Source organism: Taurulus bubalis, assembly GCF_910589615.1.
Source record: "Taurulus bubalis genome assembly, chromosome: 11".
NCBI classification, from domain to species: Eukaryota; Metazoa; Chordata; class Actinopteri; order Perciformes; family Cottidae; genus Taurulus; species Taurulus bubalis.
Window position 1 is genome coordinate 8196012 of NC_136599.1, and position 23183 is coordinate 8219194.

The 23183-nt window shown below is 40.7% G+C and overlaps 1 protein-coding gene across 1 annotated transcript in view; it reads right to left on the bottom strand.

Moving 5' to 3' along the window:
- Positions 1-13578, bottom strand: part of LOC306743937 (rap1 GTPase-activating protein 1-like) — a gene marked incomplete at both ends in the record, with an annotated part of 43151 nt that extends 29573 nt beyond the window's left edge. Inside the window, 2 exons of the mRNA XM_079226500.1 lie at positions 1931-1966; positions 13535-13578. Of these exons, the coding sequence (XP_079082626.1) occupies positions 1931-1966; positions 13535-13578 (80 nt within the window). The remainder of the gene's footprint in view (positions 1-1930; positions 1967-13534) is intronic.
- Positions 13579-23183: the final 9605 nt, after the last annotated feature.

The following is a 23183-nucleotide window of genomic DNA, read 5'->3' on the forward strand; positions in this document are numbered from 1 at the left end:
TGGTAAATGCTTAATAAATGTTTGTTTGTTTTCCCTCTCAAAACAAACAGAATGTATGCGGTCCTTTTATATTTGATTAAATGTTTTAAGTTACAATCATCAGAACATTACAAACATCCAGGCTCTCTCATGTGGCTTAGAGGTGCACTGCAGATACAAATACAAAGACTATGGATCTATTTTGAGTACATTTATTTCATGTAATCTCCTGCAACTCACCTGTGGCTGAGTCGCAACTCAGTATTGTGTATTTTGTCTATTTTATCTAGATTTGATTTCCTCTTTTTTTTCTTTTAATCTCTTTCATGGTTTTAGCATTATTTATCATTTTAATTTCTTGTGATTATCAGTCTCTCGCATAGTTTTCCTGTTTACATTTGTATTGTTTTGTTATGAGCTTGTCAAGCACTTTGAAGTGCACTAATCTGCACAAAAGCTGCTATATAAATACAGTCCTGTATGAATCAATCAAACGTTGTGTTTCATTATCTACATTATATCATAGTATACAGTTCTGTATGAATCAATCACACTTTAATTTACATTATAGATAAGCCTTAGTACATTGCTGCCTCTTGTAAAGAATACACATGTTGGTTTCATAATCATTTCTTGAATGTTTGGCCATTTCGGAGGAATGCATGCATCAGGCAGGTACATTTCATTTCTATGCAGCAGTTGATATTAGAGCAGTTATCATCAAAACTATATCTTCAGGCAGGTTTAAGAAAATAAACTCACCAGAATTTTCGTGGCCTTCCAATTCGGAAAGGTGAGCACGGCATTTTGCTGGGTTGTGCAGTTACAGTTGTGCTGTCGGAGGCTTTAACTAACTGCTCTAATTTTCAGTCGCATCCTGTTTAACATACAGAACCTGGAGGAAGAGTTGGACTCTGGATCTCCCAGTTATTTTTTGTATTTGTCGTTGTATTTGTATTGTTGTCCTTAGGCGTATCAGAGTGAAGAATCCTGTCTAAAAGCACCACAGTTGTTTTTTGTTAGTAATTGGTTTGTCCTGCTGGGTAAAACGGGAAAGATCCTCCAAATTCATTCAGCAGTGTTTGTTGAAATCCTTCTTGCTTTGATGAAGTGCACGACTCTGACAGAGGAACGAGGCGGAGAGCAGCAAGTGCAACTCTGCTGAACTCTAGATGCATGTTGTGACACCATCACACTGTTCTCTTCTTTCTCTTCCTGTCATGTCATCTCATCCACTCACTTCCTTTGTCCTTCTTCCTCCTCCTCCTCCTCTTCACGCCTAAAATCTTTCTTCACAATTCCAGTGCTGTTTTATATCCTCTTTTAGATGATCCAGTGCTTTCTCCTCTTCATTTCCACCGTGTGGTGCAGCTGATCTGCTACAGTCTGACGCAGTGGCAGCCGATGGCCAGACTGCAGCTCCTGCACACAAGTCCAGCCACTGCTGAGTAATGCAGGCCTATAGCTGGAAAGGAGAGATCCTCCTGTTTCTGTATTCCAGAGGGAAGGAGTGATGATACTGCGGCGAGGCACTGTTTAACCTGCTGCAGTCAGGCAGAGAGGGGGTTGAGGGCCACTCGTGCCACCACACCTAAAGCTATCAGGGGATGAAGAGATCTATCTGCAGTGGCAAGAGGTGTGCATGCTCAGCTCCCTGCCAGACTCCACGTGCCGCTCGCAGCAGCACTCCAGCCCTGCCAGCGCTGCAGAGATAGCAGCAGGGACCGGGTATCCGTTTCCCCGTCTGCTCTACGACTTACTGGCTCGTACATCTTACTTTTCGCTCGACTCGGTCGACCGATTCACACATTTAAAAACACACAAGGCCCGTCTGCGTCAGTGATAAAGAACACCAGTGCAGAGGACTTGAAGAATTGTAATCCATCGTGTTTGTTTGTCAAAAGGTAAAAGTTGCATGCCTAAGACAGATAACAAAAGAGGAAAAACTCACCATAAGCTTCTGGCCTTGGAGAATGTCTTGTCAACTCTAACAAAAACACACAGAAATACAACATACAGTTGTTATGAATAATAAGTCAAACTAATTTCATGACATTCTGGTTGTCTTTGTTGGTCTATCTGTGTCCCCCCTCAAAAAAGACCTGCTATGAACCTATAGCAAGAAGAGAAAGTCAGCTATCCTTAAATTAAAAAAATATATATTTTCAATAAGTAAGAAAGACATGAAATACATTAGCACCAGATGGCATATAACTGAGTACACTCAGTGATCATTTCCATGATCTTGCCAGCATGCATCTACATCTAAGTTTACCCGGACTAATGTAAATGTAGAAAGCACAGAAGGATAGTGTTCCATCCTTTCCACTTATAAGTAGTCCACTGAACTGAGAGAGGTTGGTTATTCAGTGGGCCGGGTTATCCTGAAATAACTCCTGCCATCTGTTGAAGTAACATCTCCGAGGATGAAAGGATGATTACGAACTTGGTGTTTCTTGAGACAAAATGGGTCTTGAGATCGCACTGCGAGGCTCATTACTCAGTGTCAGTCAAGAATGAACTATCATCTGTCGTTATGTTGCTTTGTAAACAGATTTGTGCCGTCATCCCCTCAAACAATAACCAGATGATGCAGCGTTGCAAACTGCTCTGGTTGGGATGCAGAGCAGCGTTTCTGCCAATAGATGGCAATGTGTGTGTGCAGGAGAAACCTCATGTCTGACAGGTGTAATTCATAAAACATTCCCTCTGCTCATCAACCAGAAAGACATTTATCATGATATTTAAGTCCATAAGGCAGGACTTTGAACAATCTAACACACAAAAAGGAATACATACTTTTTCTCTGCTTCTAATTGCAAAACATCACTATTATAAATAAACACTAACTTCTCTTGGGATGCAGCACTTGACTTCACTGGCAACAACAAATTGGACATTTTATACTGATAACTCTTGCACCATGGCCCAGAGAATGACTCATGGATGCGGGTCTGTCTGTTGTGATAGCTGGTGGTGACAAGGGGAAAAGGGAATGTTTAGTATGTGTCTCAGGGCTCCTGCAGCTGCCTCTGATGCAACTACTTCTGCCGTAATGTTAGATTGTATGAATACAACCCACAATTGTAGGTGTGTGGCAAGACTTTAAATGTAATGTTTTCTGGTCCATTCAAGAGGAAAGCTGAGGATGAAAAACGACGCCACCTACTCTTCTGGTTCAGAGATAAAGGCAGGGACATTTATAACACATGGACACTTGCTGCAGATGAAAGTAAAACACTGGAATTAAAAAAAGTCCTATTTGCTCATTACAAATTCCACCAAAAAATACAGCGAAGCCTTTGAACGGTCTGTGACAGATTTGAGACAGCTTGTGACAGACTGTAATTATGCTAACAGTGAAGAGATAAGAGAAAGTATCGTTTTCAGGATTCATTCACCTCCAACAATATACATTGAAAGGTGTCAAAGCACAGTTTAAAACTATAGCTGCCGGCATCAGTCACCCGCATTCTCCAGTCAAGACAAAGAAAAACAGAGAGTGCCATGAAATATGTGGCTACTGCGGGAACAAGGCTCATGGAGTAAAAGACAGCAGCCCAGTCAATGGAAAGCAGTGCCAGATATGCAACAATTGGAACAATGTTGCAAAAGTCTGTTGTTCAAGGCAAGGAAAAGGAGTGCATGCAGTGAATGAAAGGAGCAGTACAAAAATACAGACAATGAGGATTTGTTTATTGATGCAGTGACACATGGAAATGGCATTAATGATACAGAGCGTGCCTTTGCAGATGTGCGAATTGGTCCAAACAGAACAGCTGTCAGCTATAAGTTAGTCATTCCCACACGTGTTTTCAGACAATATAAACTACAGCCCTCATCTCGCCCAATCTATGCCAATGGTGGTGAGCGACTAGTTGTCAGGGTCTACTATGCAACATCAGATGCCAGTATAAGAACACCCAAATACTTGAACGAGGTCAACAAGTGGCCACACTAACCTTTATAGTCAATGGTGACCTCATCTACGGCAGAAAAAGGATCACCTTGACAAAAACCTCCGTGCCATGCTGCAGTGCTCCAGAGAGCAAGGACTTAAGCTTAACCCAGAGAAGATCACAATCTGTGCCAACGAGGTCGACTATTTTGGGCACCGTATCACTAAAGACGTAATCAAGCCTGATCCAGCCAAGATTTCAGCCGTGAGAGACATGGAGCCACCCAAAGACAAAGGTGAGCCAGAAACAATCCTTGGTATGGGTTAACTATGTGTCGAAGTTTTCTCCTACGCTACGATTTTACTGTCACCCCCAGATGAGGCAAGGGCATTGCTGTTGCAGATGCGCTCTACAGGAAGTCACTGTCATAGACCTGTTGAACCTGCAGGTACACACAGTATCTAGGATCTTACCTGTCAGTGAAGCTGAAAGAGACACACAGCTCATTTATCTGAGAAAGATGATCAAGAAAGGATCTGCCCTCAGAGCATAGCCAAATACTGGAACTATCAAGATTAATGTTCACAGATGAATGACATCATCTTCAATGGTGAGACAATCCTCATCCTCACTGTTGGCAGAGCATTTGCCCTGAATACATGCAGGTCGCATTGGCAAGGAAAGTGCATCCAGAGAGCCTGTGAAATCCTTTTTTTGGCGAAGGATGAACACGCAGATTAAGAAGATGGTTGGAAAGTGCCCCACCGGTTTCGAACACATGCCTTTGAACGATAAGGAGCCCATGATAAGGACGCCATGGCTAGCAGTCGCCACTGATCTATTCACACGTAACAACGAGAACCATATTCTCACAGTAGACTATTACAGCAGGTATTTGGATCTTGACAAGCTACATAGCACAACTGGCCTTCGCCAGACACGGCATACCAGAGACTGCTGGTCTGTGATAACGGCCCCCAGTACAAATTAGGAGAATTTAAATATTTGCCAGCACATGGGAGTTTACCCAAATAACCACAAGCCCGCACTACGCCCAGACAATAGTCTCCCTGAGAAATCTGTGCAGATTGCCAAGTGGGAAATGCCAAAGCTGATCATCTAGACCCCTCTGAGGCTCCTTTCGTATCGCAACACTCCAGTTGATCAGCAACCTCAGCTGCTCAGGAGCCGCCGCTTACCCTCAATCCTGCACCCACCAGCAGCGTCAACCCAAGGTGGTCAGCCACGCAGATGCCAGGAGGGTCCGCCAACAGCAGCATCAGAAACGATACTAGGACGGACCAGCTAAACCAATGTCACCGCTGCGTGAAGGACAGAGCGTTCGATTCCAGGATCATGGATACTGGAAACCATGCAGTTGTCTTCCAGCCAGCTGAAACTGACAGATCGTAACACAAACGCACAGCTGAGGGGCAAGAGTACATCACAGACACCAGCTGTGATCACACCAGACAGCATGCAGCACATGGCACGACACGCGCATATATATATATATATATATATATATATATATATATATATATATATATATATATATATATATATATGAATATATATTCATATTCATATATATATATATTCATATATATATATATATTCATATATATATGAATATATATTCATATATATATATATATGAATATATATATATGAATATATATGAATATATATATATATGAATATATATATATATATATATGAATAAATATATATATATATATGAATATATATATATATATATATATATATTTATATATATATATATATATATATATATATATATATATATATATATTTATAGACCTGTTTCCTCTCACTTACACAGTTTACTGAGAAGGAGGAAACTTTTAGCTTTCATTTATCTTTTTGAGAAAACAACAGAAACAAGAAGAAGTGCAAAAAAAAAGTTGGGTTCCGTACATGCATGCATTCATATATATATATATATATATATATATATATATATATATATATATATATATATATATATTCATATATATATATACACACATATATATATATTCATGTATATATATATACATATATATATATATATATATATATATGTATATATATATATTCATATATACATATATATATATATATGTATATATATATATTCATATATATATATATATATGTATATATATATTCATATATATATATATTCATATATATATATATATATATATATATTCATATATATATATATATATATATATATATATATATATATATATATTCAAATATATATATTCATATATATATATATATTCATATATATATTCATATATATATTCATATATATATATATATATATATATATATATATATATATATATATATATATATATATATATATATATATATATATATATATTCATATTCATATATATGAATGCATGTACGGAACCCAACTTTTTTTTTGCACTTTTTCTTGTTTCTGTTGTTTTCTCAAAAAGATAAATGAAAGCTAAAAGTTTCCTCCTTCTCAGTAAACTGTGTAAGTGAGAGGAAACAGGTCCTGTGGGGTTTGTTTGTTCACTGTGGAGTCACGCATCAGCAGACTGGTGTTGGTACAGTAGGAAGTCGCCCGATTCCCCTTCGTGCAGAAGATCGCTCGTCATTTTCAACCCCGGGTCTCCACGTGACACGTACTGACATTGAAATGGGTTTTGTGGTGCTGCTCTCACTCAAATCTACCACCAGTGTTGATTTCACTGAGCCTGACAGACACTTAGATAAATCAGACCTCCATCTTAAGTGGGATGCATACTGGTCCTTGGTAGAAAGCCATAATACTTAAGGGCTGTCGGCTCTGCTCTTGAGGAGTGAAGAAGAAAGCTGTTTTCATATGAACTGCATCACTAAGAATAACATTTTCTCAACCTCATCCTGTGCTCCTCACCCAGTCTCAGGTTTCATGGAATTCCCATAAAATGAAATCAACCAGGGTGTGTCGGGATTATTGGATAAAGGCTCCAAACTGAAATACCAAACCCAATACAGGAAATGTGCCATATTGCATACCCTCGGCTATAAAACAGATCATGATATCCAAGAGCTGAGGCCTCAAATCAACATACTGGGGTAGATAAAGATGAATTTGTCCAAGATTATGAAATGAAGAGGCTCTCTAAGCTGCTCAAACATGCCTACACTCAGATATTGTACATGTCTGGCATCTTGCAACAAGCAACAAAAGAGCTATGTAAGCTGTCTGATGGCAGAAAATGAAGCTCAGTCAGGAAGACGATGCTCTTGTGTGCTTAGGCTTGTAGTTTGTTTCTCATACATCTGCCATTCACTCCTCACGCATGCTCACTCATCATTTCCTTGCTGTCATGGTTCGGGGCTGTCAATCATGACATCAGCTGTTTAGATCAGCTGGTCTCCTCGATCCAATAGCACAACGGAGCAATTACATCGTTAGCCTATCATCTTGCTGCTGTCTCCTTTTAAATATGATCGTCTCTCTACCTTCAGTACGTTCATGCTGCCGTTACGCAACCCCTCCACCTCCTCATCTCCACCCAATCTTCGCAGATTCATCAGCTTCATCAACTCATCATTATATCAGCCATCACCACAGTGTCTGGACTCCATGGGGGGGTATCTTGCTGCTGCTCAGGGCAGTCACTTCCTCGATTACAAATCTCCCTGTAAAGTAAAAACTTTATAATCACATAAGAACACAAGAAGTGTGGTTGCAAGTAAAGACTTTGTACATCTATTAATAATTATATTGATTAGCTGATTATTTTTCACTCAAAAGAGTCGATAAATAAATCCATCACATTTCCAACAATCATTCATTAACCAATTTCCCCTTCAAAACTGGAGTTTACTAATCCGCATGGGAATTACAACTCAGGACGTGGTGGCCGAAATCTGACGACATGTTTTTCATGCTTCTTCCACGCTCTCATAGGTAACAACCAAAAGCTGGTTTCCATGGAAACAAACATCAGCGAGGGATGGGAAGGCTCAAGGCGGACTCAAGACACCCTCGGCCATCACCGGGTCAGCTATTTCATGAAACTTAATCTGACTTTAAGCGCAACTCCAAATTTCCTAATTTCTTCCCTGCTAAACTTTAAAACATGTTTCTGCACTTCAGGAATTAGCTGAGGCCTGCGGTATACATCAAGTCAGCTGCTCATGGCAAGTAGGTCACCAGACGGAGTTGAGGAGTCAGCCCAGAGGAAATCCAGCTTAAAGCGAACACGTTTGTTGTTCTGCTACCAAATCTGCTTTACTAAAAAGTTCTTGCAGTGCTAATTCTATATCTGAAATATATAAGAGGCACTTTAACAAACACATCACCAACCAAATTATGAAAGTCTGGGTACGATACCTGAACAATCACGACAGTCGTTTAATACAGCTTTCAGTTTTCAGATGCTCGCTTCTTGCTAAGCTTTTGTCTGACTGTAAAGACGCTTGAAGTAATAACCCTTTGACATTAATATGCATCATGAATAAACTCAAGTATAAGCTCATTGCTGTTAGTCCACATACTATAAGACAAGTTGGAGAGACATGTTAGTATTAAGCTGATGTTGTGAAGCTAAGAACATGATCCCAGTGAACCCGGCTTTCACAGAAATGATTCTTCTTACAACAATAAGTTGTGGTGGAGTCATGATTAGTGCTTCAGCAAAAGCTCAGAGCTGCCGACTAATGACCAATTTTGGGCTTTTCACTCTGCAACCAAAACGGGTGAAAAAGTCATGCAGGATAGATGTGCGGGTCTTTTTGTTATGAAGTTCTATTTTTAGATTCTCTTTAGGCGTTGTGCAAAGCAAAATAAAAATGTTTTAAACATTTTTCTCCCACAATTAGGATAATATATAAGAGTGCACTTTACAAGAAAGTTGCCATCCTTATGAAAACTTCCACATGTGAGTTGAAATCATGAACCCTAACAGCCTTCCTTCCGCCAACCTTGCTCTTAATCAATAAACATAACAAATTCAGTAAAGAGGGCAAAGAGTACTAGCCAATCAGAGTAGGGCAGGTCTTTGCAGAATGCCGGTGTGGATAAAAATCAATCGGATTCCCGTAAATCATTTGCCACTGGTTAAGCTACCGCGTGCCACCATTAGCCTAAGGTCGACGACCTTTGACTGAGAGAGTTCCCACAGTAGCAGCTCTTTAGGCTTGAGGCAGATAAATGCTAACAGGTTCCCAGAGACAATATTACCATGCTAATGTTTTGTAGCTATGAAGTTGACCATGTTCACCATTTGTGACAAAAATGGCAACTTGCCTGTAGTGCTAGAGAACAATCCATGGGGGTCACCAGTGTCCGTAGGATTCATCCTACTGGAACCATAAACTCCATTATCCAAACCGCTTATCCTAGTCAGGGTCATGGGGGCGTGGGAGCCGATCCCAGCTGACATTGGGCGAAGGCGGGGTACACCCTGGACAGGTCGCTAGTTTATCGCAAGGAACCCACGCTGCCACGGGGAGAGCGTGCACATAAGGACCGCCCAGACCGGGAACCGAACCCGGGCTCCTCTTGCTGTGATGGGACACCACCGTGCAAGCCGGGACCATAAATGTCTGTGCAAGGTTTTATGAGAATCCATCAAAATGTTGTGTAGACATTTTTGTCTAGATCAAAGTGGTGGACTAACCGACGGACCGACATTTAGTCAGCAAAGACAAGACAGGTTGACGTCTGGATAAATACAGCATGTGAGCCTATTCAGTCTACTTTGAATGAAGTATTTCTCAAATTCACACCTACAGTAAACACATATTCTAGCATCAAAGTTAGCCATTATGCATCAGAATATAGGAACTGGATACTGTCAAAAAATAGAAACACAGAGACATAAGAGGCCTGGCGTAATGCTGAACAATATCTTTATACATAACACTCAGGGCAGGAACGAGAAACATTGTCAAACACCACATGACCAGATCTAGACTGGATACTGTATCTTGACCCAGCGCACTGAATGCATCCATTGACTGAGAAATTAGTGTAAAGTGGTTCATTGTGCTCATTTAGCTACAGTACAGTAGAATACAGTGTATGTGAAAACACACACATGCTGGTACCACAGCTATGCTTACTGCCATAGGCATTGCGATATCGATCACATCCACCAAACAAATATCACATGTTTTCTGTTGTCATAATTAGTGTTCGTTTAGTTTGTGATGTTTATGTCACTCAGACTCACGTAGTTTAATTTAATCAGTTTAGTATCATTTGAATTTAATGTTAAAGTGTGGACCCCAAGAACACAAGTGTTGTACATTAAGATATAGAGATATTTTGGGTAAATTGTTTCTGAAGAGAGAATGCAATGAAAAAGATCCTGCACGCAAACTTTTAAGGAAATTTCGTATGTCATATCGTGCGTTTTTAGATTTCCGTGTGTCTTTTAACTCCGTTCTCATTCCCAACTCGTCATATATGTGATATATGTGGTGAATGTTGACAATTATAATTTAGTTAAAATGAGGTTGCTTATTACGCAAATTAATTATTGGATGTAAGTTAAGTAGTCAACGGCTGACTTTTGGTTTCACACAGATACCAAACACTCCTGGGTGGAAGTCATATGTTTTTTTTAAACTCTTCATACTATGTCACCCATGATCTTCCAAAGCACATATTGCTGCTGTGTGAAATGCCACACAAAAAATAATGTTATTTATATGCCATTTGGTGACATTAGGACATAAGTTCACTGCTATCTGGGCTCATATTATCAATGTCCTTATAAGTCTTTTTTTTGTGCCATAATCAACCAGTTTTTGCTCTTGTGTTGGTCTTATTTTATGACCAGAACCACATCATTTGTTAAATTTTAACTGTGTCAACAGGCATAACGTTGCAGTAAAATTGTCTGTTTGGAGCAGACCAATCTGAATGCATGGAGGCCCAGTGGGACTTACAAAATACAAGACTATAATATAAATATTTGTATTCTTATCAGATCAAAAATAATTTGACAATTGGTTGCGCTGTGAGCATTAGATAATTAACTGCAGCTCACCCAGTGCCTTCCCACCCCATTCTTCTCCGTGGATGGCTTGCCATTGTGAATATGAATGTGAATGTCAAAGTAAATATCCAAGGTGGACTAACAGGGTAGGCAATGAAGAGCCCTCTGGTTGCTCTATATCCCCTGTTTGTTTTACCACTGCCCTTGGTAAGGTACTTGAGTGGCCTCCTGTTCTCAAGTAGCCCTGCCTTGAGGTCTAATCATCTTTTGTCATGCAAACATTTGCTTCTGTCAAGCAAAAAAACCCTCTCTCTGTTGTCTCCCTGTTGTCCATGGTACAATGTGTAATACAATCAGCCTTAGACACTAGATAATCAAAAAAAACTAAATGGAGATAGATGCCTCTTGTTTTTTCAGACAGCATTGAACAAAGGTTTTCATCAAAGGAAAACTTGAACATTTTTGCCTGTTTGTTGGAGCCACAAACTGATGAGATAGATCTCAAACATGTTCACCCGACGCTATCATGAATCGGTTTGACACGCTAAAGAGTCTGTTGTCTTGTTAAACTAAAGAAAGGACATTCCTAACTCAGCTGACAAGAGGATGTGAATTACAATTCAGGCGTGCTCAGATTTCAAAACAATGCAAGTCTTTCCACTCGGTTGACTTTAAACAGGATTGACACACATTCGTCCAATGTCTCTATGTTACGCCAACACAGGCTATAGGTCTGTGTTCATTTCATGATGTGTTAGTTGATGAGGAGACAGCCACTGTGAGCTACAGAGCTGAATATAGACAAACCAATACATGCTGTATAGCTACAGGGGACCTCGTGGGACATGGAGCAGGCATTCAGGAGCAGATCCAAAGGATACAAAAATAAAAAGGATATGAAAGCAACATCATGGTCACACTTGAATTAGGAGCAGTTTGACTGCCAACATACAGTATCATGTAAAAGGTAGATTTGTAAGACAAATAAGTGAAACAAAAACCTAACACTCAAATTAAGTGGCAGCTCCTTTCATTTTTTTATGCCAAAATTATAGAGCATGCTGCGTCAGAGGTAGACAGAGAACAGAGGGGCTGCGTTTCCTTCAGTGAATACCAATGGGATGCAGGGGGCAGAGTGTATTACAGACCACTCACTGATGTCAGCAATCAGACTGACCTATCGAAATGCCAAGTCATTCAAGGCCACCGCCTTACAGAAAACAGAAAGGAAAGTTTTTGCTTTATATATGCTGTTGACCGGCTGAAAGACTCTCTGGAGTACACAAGCAAATGATTGGAGCGAATCAATTAGAAGTGTAGTGATTGAAATGCCACGACGGGGCGTCTACTCCATTAAATGCCCCGTCGTGGCATTTCCAATCGGCCTAGCACCTAACGATAAATGAAAGAATGATGTAAGTTCTGTGACCTTTGAGTTGGCGTTACTGGTAGTTATCTGGCCACTGGGAAGGCGTCCTCCCACCTACCTGACGGCCACAAGCAACACAAAGCTGAGATGTATGCTTCACCAGAAGTGCTTTCAAGTATTTCTCGCTGTTTACAAGATAAAGGACTTTATAAGGATAAAGACTAACTGGTTGTTTTGGCAAATTTAAGTCTGATTAACTGCCCCAAAGTTAAGGAGAAGACATTTCCCTGAGTTTTTCTATGGAACCAGAAGGCTAATAGTTAGCATACCCCCCCCCCAAACCAAGAAAAAAACATCTGCCCTAAAGCAGCAAAACCAATGTAATGCCCAATGTAACAAAAATTGTCGAGGCGGACGTCTTGTCACTCAACACATCGGGCACCAGAAGCACCAGCCGGTAACAGCTTGAAATCGTTGGCTCTCAATTAGCTGAAGACAGCGATTTGCATGAGTATCATTAGTCCCCAATTATATCGGAATGTATGACCAAACAAGCGACCTGTGGAACAAAGTCTGCAAGCGCTTTCTACCATCACTGCCTATAATGCATTTGTATTAATGTCTATTAATTAGTGAGGCCACCTTCAACACAAGCTTAAACAATAATATAGATATACACAAATCGTATCCTTGACGAAAGGCAGTCAGGCATTGAAACACCTGTTCACCTTCAGACCATTTAAAAGCTCTCTGCTGACTGTGCGTCTACTGTCCAGCATCCTGTGAAGTCTGAAGTGGGCGGCACACAAACACTGGGGACATAAGTGCCGACTGACAACATACAATTCACATCCATCCTACCTTCAGCTCTGTTGGGGCTTTTACTTTTCTCTCTAATGTTTATGCTTCTACATCTGATGCCATTACTGAACCGAATATATATATATATATATATATATATATATATATATATATATATATATATATATATATATATATATGCAACTTCAAACAGAAACAGCTGTATTATTAGGTCCTATTTATGATAGAAAGCCACAAAACTGACAACTGAGATTTATGATATCATAAAAATATGATATAAATATGATGACATTCAAGTGCAAATGGATCACAAATACCTAGACACTGAATCAGCACAGTCATCAAATGATGAGACAGAAACACAATGACCCCCACACACACACACACACACACACAAAATCACGCCAATGAGAACTGTGTGTTGTGGAGAGCGGTTCAGTTGTTCTGCAAATTATTAGGATATTCATTCTTACCCTCCATAGGCTCCAAAAGTGAAACTCCTCTTTCTCTGCGACATGCCGGCAAACGGTTAGCAGCGAGTCAGTCAACTCACTGCTGAATGGAGCCAGCACTTGTGTCACTTACGCTGACTGAGCATTTGTGTGTGTGTGTGTGTTTGTATGCTTTGCCTGCCGTCTGAGTTCCACTCCCGCAGCGTCGGCTAACGTGCCCTGCCTCTTCCTTGCACACACGCCTCCTTCACAAGCAGGGGGGAGAAGAGGATGAGGGAGGAAGAGGGAGGAAGGGAGGGAAGAGGGGGGTGCTGCTGACCATGCCAGTCTCCCAGGGAACCAGTGTGTAGTGGTACGTACGGGCTATATCTTCTCTCTCATGCATCAAGATCACAGGGAACACAGTGGCAGGTACTTTTTTCTTTTTCTTTAAACGGCTACAGGCAAAACAGAGAGGAGTTCTTGGCATTGTGGGAGATTGCTAAAAAAACAAGTCTTGCAACACTCCCTCTCCTTGTCACTGGAAGACAGCTGGTTAAACAGGGTGTAGGCAAACGGATAATTCCTCACAAATGTCCTCATCATAAAGCCTTGCCCAGCTCCACTCCTGCATTCTGTAGGTGATAATGACTTTGTGAACAAGTTTATAATCTGTAAACCCATCGCTGCTGGTATGCGCAGTTAAAGGAGGACGGAGTTGTCCTGCATTAGTAATAGCCACATTGATTAAACTGAGTGAATGTCTGTACACAGAGACTATCCTTCATAGCAGGCTGTTGAATTTAATAAACAACATGAGGGCAGCATGAATTATTGAATAAAGAAGGGTCGTAGTCCATCGCATCAGCCAGCTATGTAAAAGACATTTGCAGTGTGTCGGATGAAACCGACTCAGTGTTCAGAGTCAGCCGTGTCCGATGGGAAGAGTGACAACAGTTAGTTTGACCCTAATCACGAATAAATAAAACCTCACCAATCCAGGACGTTATTCTCCCCGAGGACCAATGATGTCTTCATCCCATTAAACAGCAATGCATTGGTCGTAACTGAGCACTTAATTAATCAATGCACCCACCAAACAAACACAATCATGCTGATAAAGAATGACATCATCTCCCCACAATTACATCATCGCTTTTCCACCGTGACTGCAATTTTCTAAAAATATTTCAACACAGCATCATCGTACTTGGCTGACTGTTGGTAATGGGCCTCACTTTGTCTCTTGGCCACGAGGATCTGATCAGACAGATCTTTGGCTGAAAGAGGTTTCATTTATCGCGGCGATTATTGATTTTACATTCGTGACCATTCATGCAAGGAGGTCAGTCGGTCCACCATATCTATTATTATTATTGTATGGATTGCCATGAAGTAGAGTACAGACATTCATGGTTTCCAGAGGATGAAGCCAACTAAATTTGGCAATCCCTGACTTTTCCTCTAATGACTCCATGAGGTGGACATTTGTACGATGGACTATTGCCATCACAACCGGCACACGCACACACACGCACACACACACACACACACACACACACACACACACACACACCTCAGAATTAATTGTGATATCTTTGGTAACACCTTAACTATCGTTACATCAAAATGTTGATTCATACAGCCTCTGCTGCGCTTTGTGTTTGATGCTAACAAGCTAATGTTGTTGGCTAACAGTAAGCTAAGATGGGGACACGTAGTATTAAACATCAACACTGAGAGCTTAACAAACAGCTAAAAACGCTATTTGATAGTGACAATACTTGTCAACGGGACAATTTAAATAAGATGGTGTTAGCCATCCTATGTTGTCCCCGACCAAATGTAATAAAATAATAGAATAAAACAACATATCTTGTAAAGATTCACATATAGGATGTACTAAATATAAAGATTGTACAGTTCACATCCACCTACAAATAATGCTACATCGCATAGTAGTTATCTAGAATCCATACTTAATATGCAACAAACAAATGCAAAAGGTAGGAGTAGTAGGGGAGGGATTAAGAATTTTGAAATTACATTTTAAGTTGCCACTTAAAAAGGGATTTGTGACTGTGTTTTAAAAAGTGTTTTTTATTTCTTATCCAACGCTATCAGCTCAGTTACTTTTAATCAGGGGAAACAATCAGAAATCACTTGCTTGATTTCCACAAACAACCAGTTGATCTTTCCGTCGGTGGCACCGCCACTCCCCAACTTTAAGCACCACTCTATTGATTGGCGCTTCAGTCTCGGTGCTACCTTCAGAGTCCTGTCTGCTTTCCTGACAATTCAATTAACTAAAGCAGCTGTGGCTTGCGAGGCATCTGAATGGGTGCAGTCCAGACAGACAGAGGCCTTTAATCACATCACGCCGGAAACAAAGCCCAGTTCTCACAGCTCACAGTTCTGGCTCCTTTTTTTTGTCTTAGAGGAAGTGGACGGGCAGGAAGACCCTCAAGAGGACAAAAGAAATGGAGATCCCAGCCCGATATCCTTGTCGTCAGACTCACAGAAACTACTGATACTGCAACGCCAACGAAACACCGACCCAGACAAAAACAAAAACACACAACACTGCTATGCCATAAATCAACACTGATACACAAGATCATTTTTACAGGTGTAAACTGATGGAGGACGTCTCCTCCCATGAATCTGAATGGGAAGATAATGTCCCATAAACTCAATCATTTACTGCCAGTGTGGAAAGGGCAGCAGTGAGTCGGCGTGTGATATTCAAGGAGTGAGGAGTGGACAGAGCAGAGGCAAAGTGCATTCATTCACCCTCAGCTCGGCTTTCACGGGGCAGGAAATTTGCTCCTGTGGAATAAATGAGTCTAAAGAGAAGCAGACGCTGATTAAACAGGCAACCTGTGCAAAGGCCTTTGTGAAGGATGTGCATCGTAATTTATCGCTCAGTGCTTTTAAAAGGAAATCAAATTTTCTATGTGACGGAGGTGCAATGTGTTTGAGGCTGAACAAACATTTGAAATCAACTGTGATACAAAGCAACGGGAGGTTCAGGGCAAAGTATAGCTGGCTGTATATTCGCAGAGAAAACAATAAAACATTTAGGCTTTGTGTATTCTTATTCATATTTAATTTTCTCTGTAATGCAAGAGGGGTTTATTATCCTGGCCTTTCTCTGATTTCAAAGCGAGGCAAATAATATGATTATTTAGCACCTTTAAGATAAAACTGAGCCAACGAGCCACTCAGAAAATCTTTGTTTTTAACCTGTTGTCTGGAACAGAAGGAGCCAAAACGGAGGCATTGAGAGCCAGCGGAGGACAGCGTGTTATCGAGCCCCAAATCGTAATCAATCACTTTAAAGGCCCTCGAAATGTATTTTGTGATGAGCGTTGGTGTCCTACATGAACACACTGTTTCCTGTGTTATATCTCAGAGCAGAAGGGCTTTGGATCGCAGTGGTTCTGTAGTTTTGTGGGTCTCATGCGCTCATGCTAATACTTATTAGGCAGTGAGAAATAATTCACTCTCTCACACAGGATTCCTTGTCACTGCGCGGATTCATTAAGAGCTCCTTGAAACAGCAGAGCCGAATCTAACTGTATCATTTATGGTTGATTCCTCGACAAAAATGCCTCTGACTGAGCTGATTTCTTTGCATGTTCCTCGAGGCTCAAACCACTGTAAAAAAATAAGTTGATGTTTTTGTTTGGAGAGGACCTCTACTCTAAAAAAGGGCAGGAGTTGAGCTCGCAGCCCCTTAAAGAACCAATTAATCATTCCACAATATTTAAACTGTATCGTCATGTACACACGGCCTGTGGCCAGTGTGTATATTGTAAATATTTTCCAGATACTTGGCTGAACAAGGACTACACTTACCCTCGGATATTTGGACAGGGTGAGTTCACGGAAGAAGGGGTGCCATACAAATATTTGAAGGGAGTGAATATTCAAAGGGAAATTGTGCTTCCAGGCACGTGGAAACAAGCTGAGCCTTATCTCTCATCACACTTTTAAAACGTCAGTAGCTTGCTGTAAGAGTGCATGGCAGATGTAATTATTCAAAGATGAAGCTACATGTTCGTTTTGGACAGATTAAGTCATATTGAACAAGGGAAGGTCTCTTACTTCACTCCACTTAACCGTGTTGTCACTTCAAAAGGAACTGAAAGGAAGTTTGATATTATATTTGCTTTCTGATTCCGCCCTCCTTCTCACGTCTTCTTCGGTTTATGTAGAATTGACATCAGTTCTTCGTCTGCTGTGAGATTTGAACACATACTTGGAGAGTAGACTCCTCTAGATAGTTGAAAAGAAGTTACAGTGCGGGTTGTTGACTGTCTGACTGGGAGCAGTGGAGCGAGCCCATTGAACCGCCCTCCTGCCGGTGAGGTCACGACGCCCTCGGGCCCCCGGGAGCTGCTACAAACAGCCTCACGCAGCCTCACTGTGGCCTTTCATAGCCCCTCATTAGAGGGGCAGGATATCATACGAAGAAAAGAGGTGTTGTTGCACCGTCGTCCAATCGAACGAGCCCTATCCCGCTTTACGGTCCTCTCTGTTGAGGTTGAATGTGATTAAGTTCCCTCGATTTTCCCCCCATTATTCTCATTTATTTGGTGAGACAGGCTATGATGAGTAGGTGACAAGAGTGTTTATACATATGTTTTGTGTTCCTCAATTTGTCTCATTTTTGAATTACAAATGGAGGGACTTCATTAAGGTATCAGCCTCGAAATCAATGACTCGCAGTAGTTCTTCTTTTAGGGCTATAGGGACATGTTGCTCATTGATTTTTGCTGCAGTAAAATATCTATTTCAGTGAAAATAGATCCTCAGTGCCATGCTATCCCTCCGCTGCGTCTCAGGCAGCTCCGTGATGGATGTGTTCTCAGCGACTGAGGAGGACTTTGTCTTCCTGCCAGGTGATCAATAGATGACTCGCCACGGCAGAGACAGACTCAGCTGCCCAAAAGCTCATTTAAATCCCTCTGCTTTCAACTGGAAGAAATAGTACAGTTCCACTGACCACTACAACAGTAGCATTGACCGATCTAATATTACTTGTTTGTGAATTCTACAAACATTCACAGGTTTACGGTCAGTAAGAAAGTGGGGATTTTTTTATGTTGTGAATGTTGTGTTGAAAAGAGTCAGTCTACATGGGTGTGACTCTATTGCAGATTTGTAAACAATGCTCAGGAAGATGCAGGGTGACGGCGCCCTCTCCTGGAAACTGTGGTGTAAATCATTTCATTATAACATATACTGGTCAGGTATACCATTTACTCAAGGACAAATCTGTCCGCTTGTCTTGTAATTTGCTGAACAATTTAAGCACAAGAGAAAATTAAGGACCGCTAGTTATTATATGATCTAGTAAAGTTAGTATTTTAAGCTTGTTTAATTTTGTTTTCATACAATGACGAACAGTTACTTCGGATTTCTACAGAAATTTGATAAATTACTCTTTACAATAAGCTTCTGATGAAAATATTTCAAAGGCAGTATTTTTTTTGCACATTATCTTGTTAACGGTATAACTTTTTTTATTATTTATTTAGTAGTTCTAGGTTCCTGGCCTGCAGATGTAGTATTTTAATGTGTATATCATCTGGCACTGCACATCATTTCTTTGCTCTGAAAGTTTGAGCTATGATTACAATTTCCAAAGCAAACATATTTCTGCTGCTGAATGATAAAATACATTATTGTCGTCAAACATGCTTAATTAAATTATTGAACATACATGTTTGCGTCTGCCATGCATGATCTCATTGCTTTCTTTAAAGCTTAAGAGTCTTGTTCGGTAACTTCTGTTCTCTAACGCATCAGACAGGACGCTGTCAGGTTTGACGTCTCTTGTTTGTCTCCAGCTATATACAGTCGACCTCATGGAGGGAATTGCACGTGTTGTGGGTCAGAGCGTCTGCGTGGGAACAGCAGGTGTCTCTCTGGAAATAGAGGAAAAAGGTTCTGCTTCAGATTGCGTGTGGTCTCCTCCTGTTTTTATTCTCCATTTATTTGTCACACAGATCAGTGGTGCAGAGAAGAAGCCATAGGAAATCATTAAAGAGAGGAACAACACGCAGCGCTCGTTATTTATGTCGTGCTTAATCGAGATAACCTTTTCATCATCTGTGTGAACCATTTGTTCCGCGTGATGATTGAATGTTTATAAATTGCAGTGTGATTATGGAAATCCACTTTGGTTTGGAACCCTGAATTGTGGTGGCATTTCCTTTTATTTAAAGAGTAATCCAATCCAATATTTTCTTTGGAACAAGGGAGCACAGACGAAGAGGGTAAATCGATGGTGGGGTATCATGTCAGCCGTGCTCATACAAACTCCATCCTGCAGCTGAGTGTGCCTACTTTTACATGGCCTGACTTTTAACATTTGGCCATTATATATTACGGTGGACCAATTCATCTTATCTAAACGCTTCCCTAGCTCGTAACTTACACACACCATAAAATGATGTTACACTGTTATCTAATTCAAACCTGATTACTGTATGGTTGAACTAGGTCTATGTGGCACATTGAAAACAACGTTTCGGGATCAGTGGTTTTCCAGTCACCTTAAATCAAGCAAGATGAAGGAGATGAGGGAAGACTTTCCACACAAGGTTAATGTGAAAGTAAATAGACTCACGATGCTACAGCATAAGACCAGACACTTTTCTGGATGTTAATAAGTCTGACATCAAAGCGTGTGGATGTGAGGTATAGTAAACCAATTCAAATAAAACTCAGTGATTAAGCAGATGCACCCTGGTAGGTATTGAAACGCCTGAATGGGCAACAGTACAAAGGCAACATGTGATGAACACCCGAGAATAAATATAGAAGCCTCACATGCACAGCGGCAGGGAGTGGGTGAGTCATTCAAAGCCCATCAAAGAGACGGTACACTTTCGATCTAATAAGCTGTTTGCAGTGGTCCAGCTGACATCCTCCTCTGAGCAGAGAATGCACACAAATACAGTTTGCAGATGAATAATTCAACGGGGCGGAAAATGATGCATCCAATTTCTAAAAAAAAGATCCTTAAGTATCAACATGAGATTTTAAATATTGTTTGTTTGGCTGTGCCTGGGACAGCTCTATAATTAGGATGTCACCTCAGACAATCCAACACAGTGACTTTTAATGTAGGAGAGAAGACGATGAAAGGGGGAATTATTGTTGAAAAATAATAATAATAATAATAATGAGCAGAATCTAATTGCTAACAAAATATCACTGCTGTCCAATCATTCCCCCTCATTGTTGCTATTAGTCAGTTTTCTCCAGTTTCACAATGCCTTCATTTAATGGGGCTTCTCCGTCCCTGGCACCCTGACAATGTTAATTACAGCATAGGCTTCGTATTTCAGACAGAGCTGTTATTTACAACAGGGCTCAATAACATATTAGACATCAAACTATAGCATGAGAGGGCAAGTGGGCCGGAGAGACTCAATTGCACATCTTCACAGACCTGCATGGTTGAGGCCGTGCCAAAGGGAAATCCTATGTGCACGATGATGAAAGAGCGGCGGAGTGTCTCAAGAGCAGCCGATGGCCTCGCATAAACCAGCACATAAATAATCCATGTGAAATCTGGAAACTGAGTGGCTGAACCGCTGAGGCTTCCCCGGGTTTCTTTAACATTCAATGGAGGCTCTTGAGTGGAGAAACTGCATGGTTCTTTGCACCTTTAATAGGCTATTGAGGTGAATAAAAATCAGCTAAAGGGCCACGTCATAAAAGAAATGGATGAAACAGAGGGGGCATTAGAGGACATCACTCATACAAGTATCCTGAATATCAGGATATGCCCATACATCACATGACTAAGAGTCCAGATAGATTAGCGAATGAGAAGCCGAGTAATCAATTAAACGTTAAGATCACTTCTGAAGCAAAGAGGCTGCCAGTGAAGTTACATTCACAGACATTACACATACAGAAAGAAAGTTGGTCTTGTCTGTTGGTTTTGGTTTCCAGCTGTGTTGCAGAATTTCAGCACAGCTTAGCTATAATGCTAAAAGCTGAACAGCAGCAGTAGCAAAGCCAATGAAAGACTAAAGAAAATGTATTAGAAAGCTGTAAAACTGAAGCTCAGTTGAGCGAAGATTGTTTTTTTTAACGTTCGGGGGAACTCTTGATCTTACACATCAGTGTCTGTGCCAGCTGAGTTAGTGGATAAAGATACAAGTCTGAAGGTGTGGAGTGAGAAAGAAGTGAGCTTACCAGACCTCTTTAGCACACTCCTCATCTCTGGGCTGCTAGCTACTAGCATAGCACACCTGCATCTCCAATGAACTGTCAGTTGGAGAGTGCATTGTGGGTAATGTAGGCACCAGGTTTTGACAAGAAAGAAGACTGCGTGGGAAAATAGATGATATCTCTGGTTCTTGTTCTTTTTTTAAACAACATAATGTACCATCATACTAGTATTAACATTTAGTTTTACCATTCAAACCCAGTAGTGTATGTGTGTTTCCTGTTCAACGGACATATGTAAACTTTAATGTGACTAAATGTGATTTGATTGTATTGCAGTTGTCATTGTTGTAATGCGATCACGAAATGGTAAGTAATATTCATAAATCTCATTGCTGCATAACCACTACCATTCATGTAAATCACTTCACTCATCACAAAATTGTGTGCTAATGGTGAGTGCTTTACTGCGGGGCACAATGTGGGTCTGCACACTGTTGGGCTCCAAATAAATAGTTTATTTCTCTTTTCTATCTTTTCAAGGCAACGTTTTGATATACAAGATCTTCTTTGGGCGAGTCCCTTTTTTGATAGTTATTTTAACCTGATTCAATACAAACTAATTGCGTACCAAGTGAGATCGGATTAATGATTACACAACAGTGAATTCAAACTGCCCCACTCCATAACATTGGCAGGGGATAATTAGTGTCTGCCTTGAGGCCTCCATCCCCTGCTCATCCTCTCAAACTCTGTGTCTTATAGCCTGAACTAAGATTTCCAACCCACCAAGCCGAGCCCATCTGCTATTTCTTTGTTGCTCGGCCAGAAGGAGTACAAACATCATGAATTAACAAAGACGCTGTCGTTGTATAACAATTTCGCAGCAAAACAAGACTGATAATAAAACAAACAATGCAAGAGTGTGTTCTCCATGCATTACTATTTTTGTTTTAGTTTATTAATAGACGAGGATGCTGTGTGGAGGGACTGGATGCCGGAGCACACAAACCTCGGAGTGCGCATCGGGACGGACGCGGAGGCACTCAACTGGAAGCATAAAGATTTGAAGGAAGGGAGGGTTGAACATGGGAAGGAATTGGGAGATTAAAAAGGTGAGGAAATGAAGGAGCGAGTGTGGAAAATGGAAAAGCGGAGGGACAGAAGGATAATAGGAGGAGGATGAGGAAATCAAACTGCAAAAGGATGGAGTGCTGTAGCAGGAGGAATCCCCGATGGAGGCACTGAAGCATGAAGGGTTGCAGAGAGAGGATGGGTAAAGCTCACTGGGAAAGGAGGGACTGGTTTCAGAAAACTAAAATCTGTGTCATCACTTTAGGGACTGCTCTATACACGTTTCTCTATCAATTGAAATATGTAATGCATGTGTTAAATATATTCATTTGTTTTTCAGTACATTGAGGCTTTAGGCTTCCTTGCCAAACACAGTAACACATTTAAAGAGGTCAGCACATTATGAAAATAGTTAGACCTG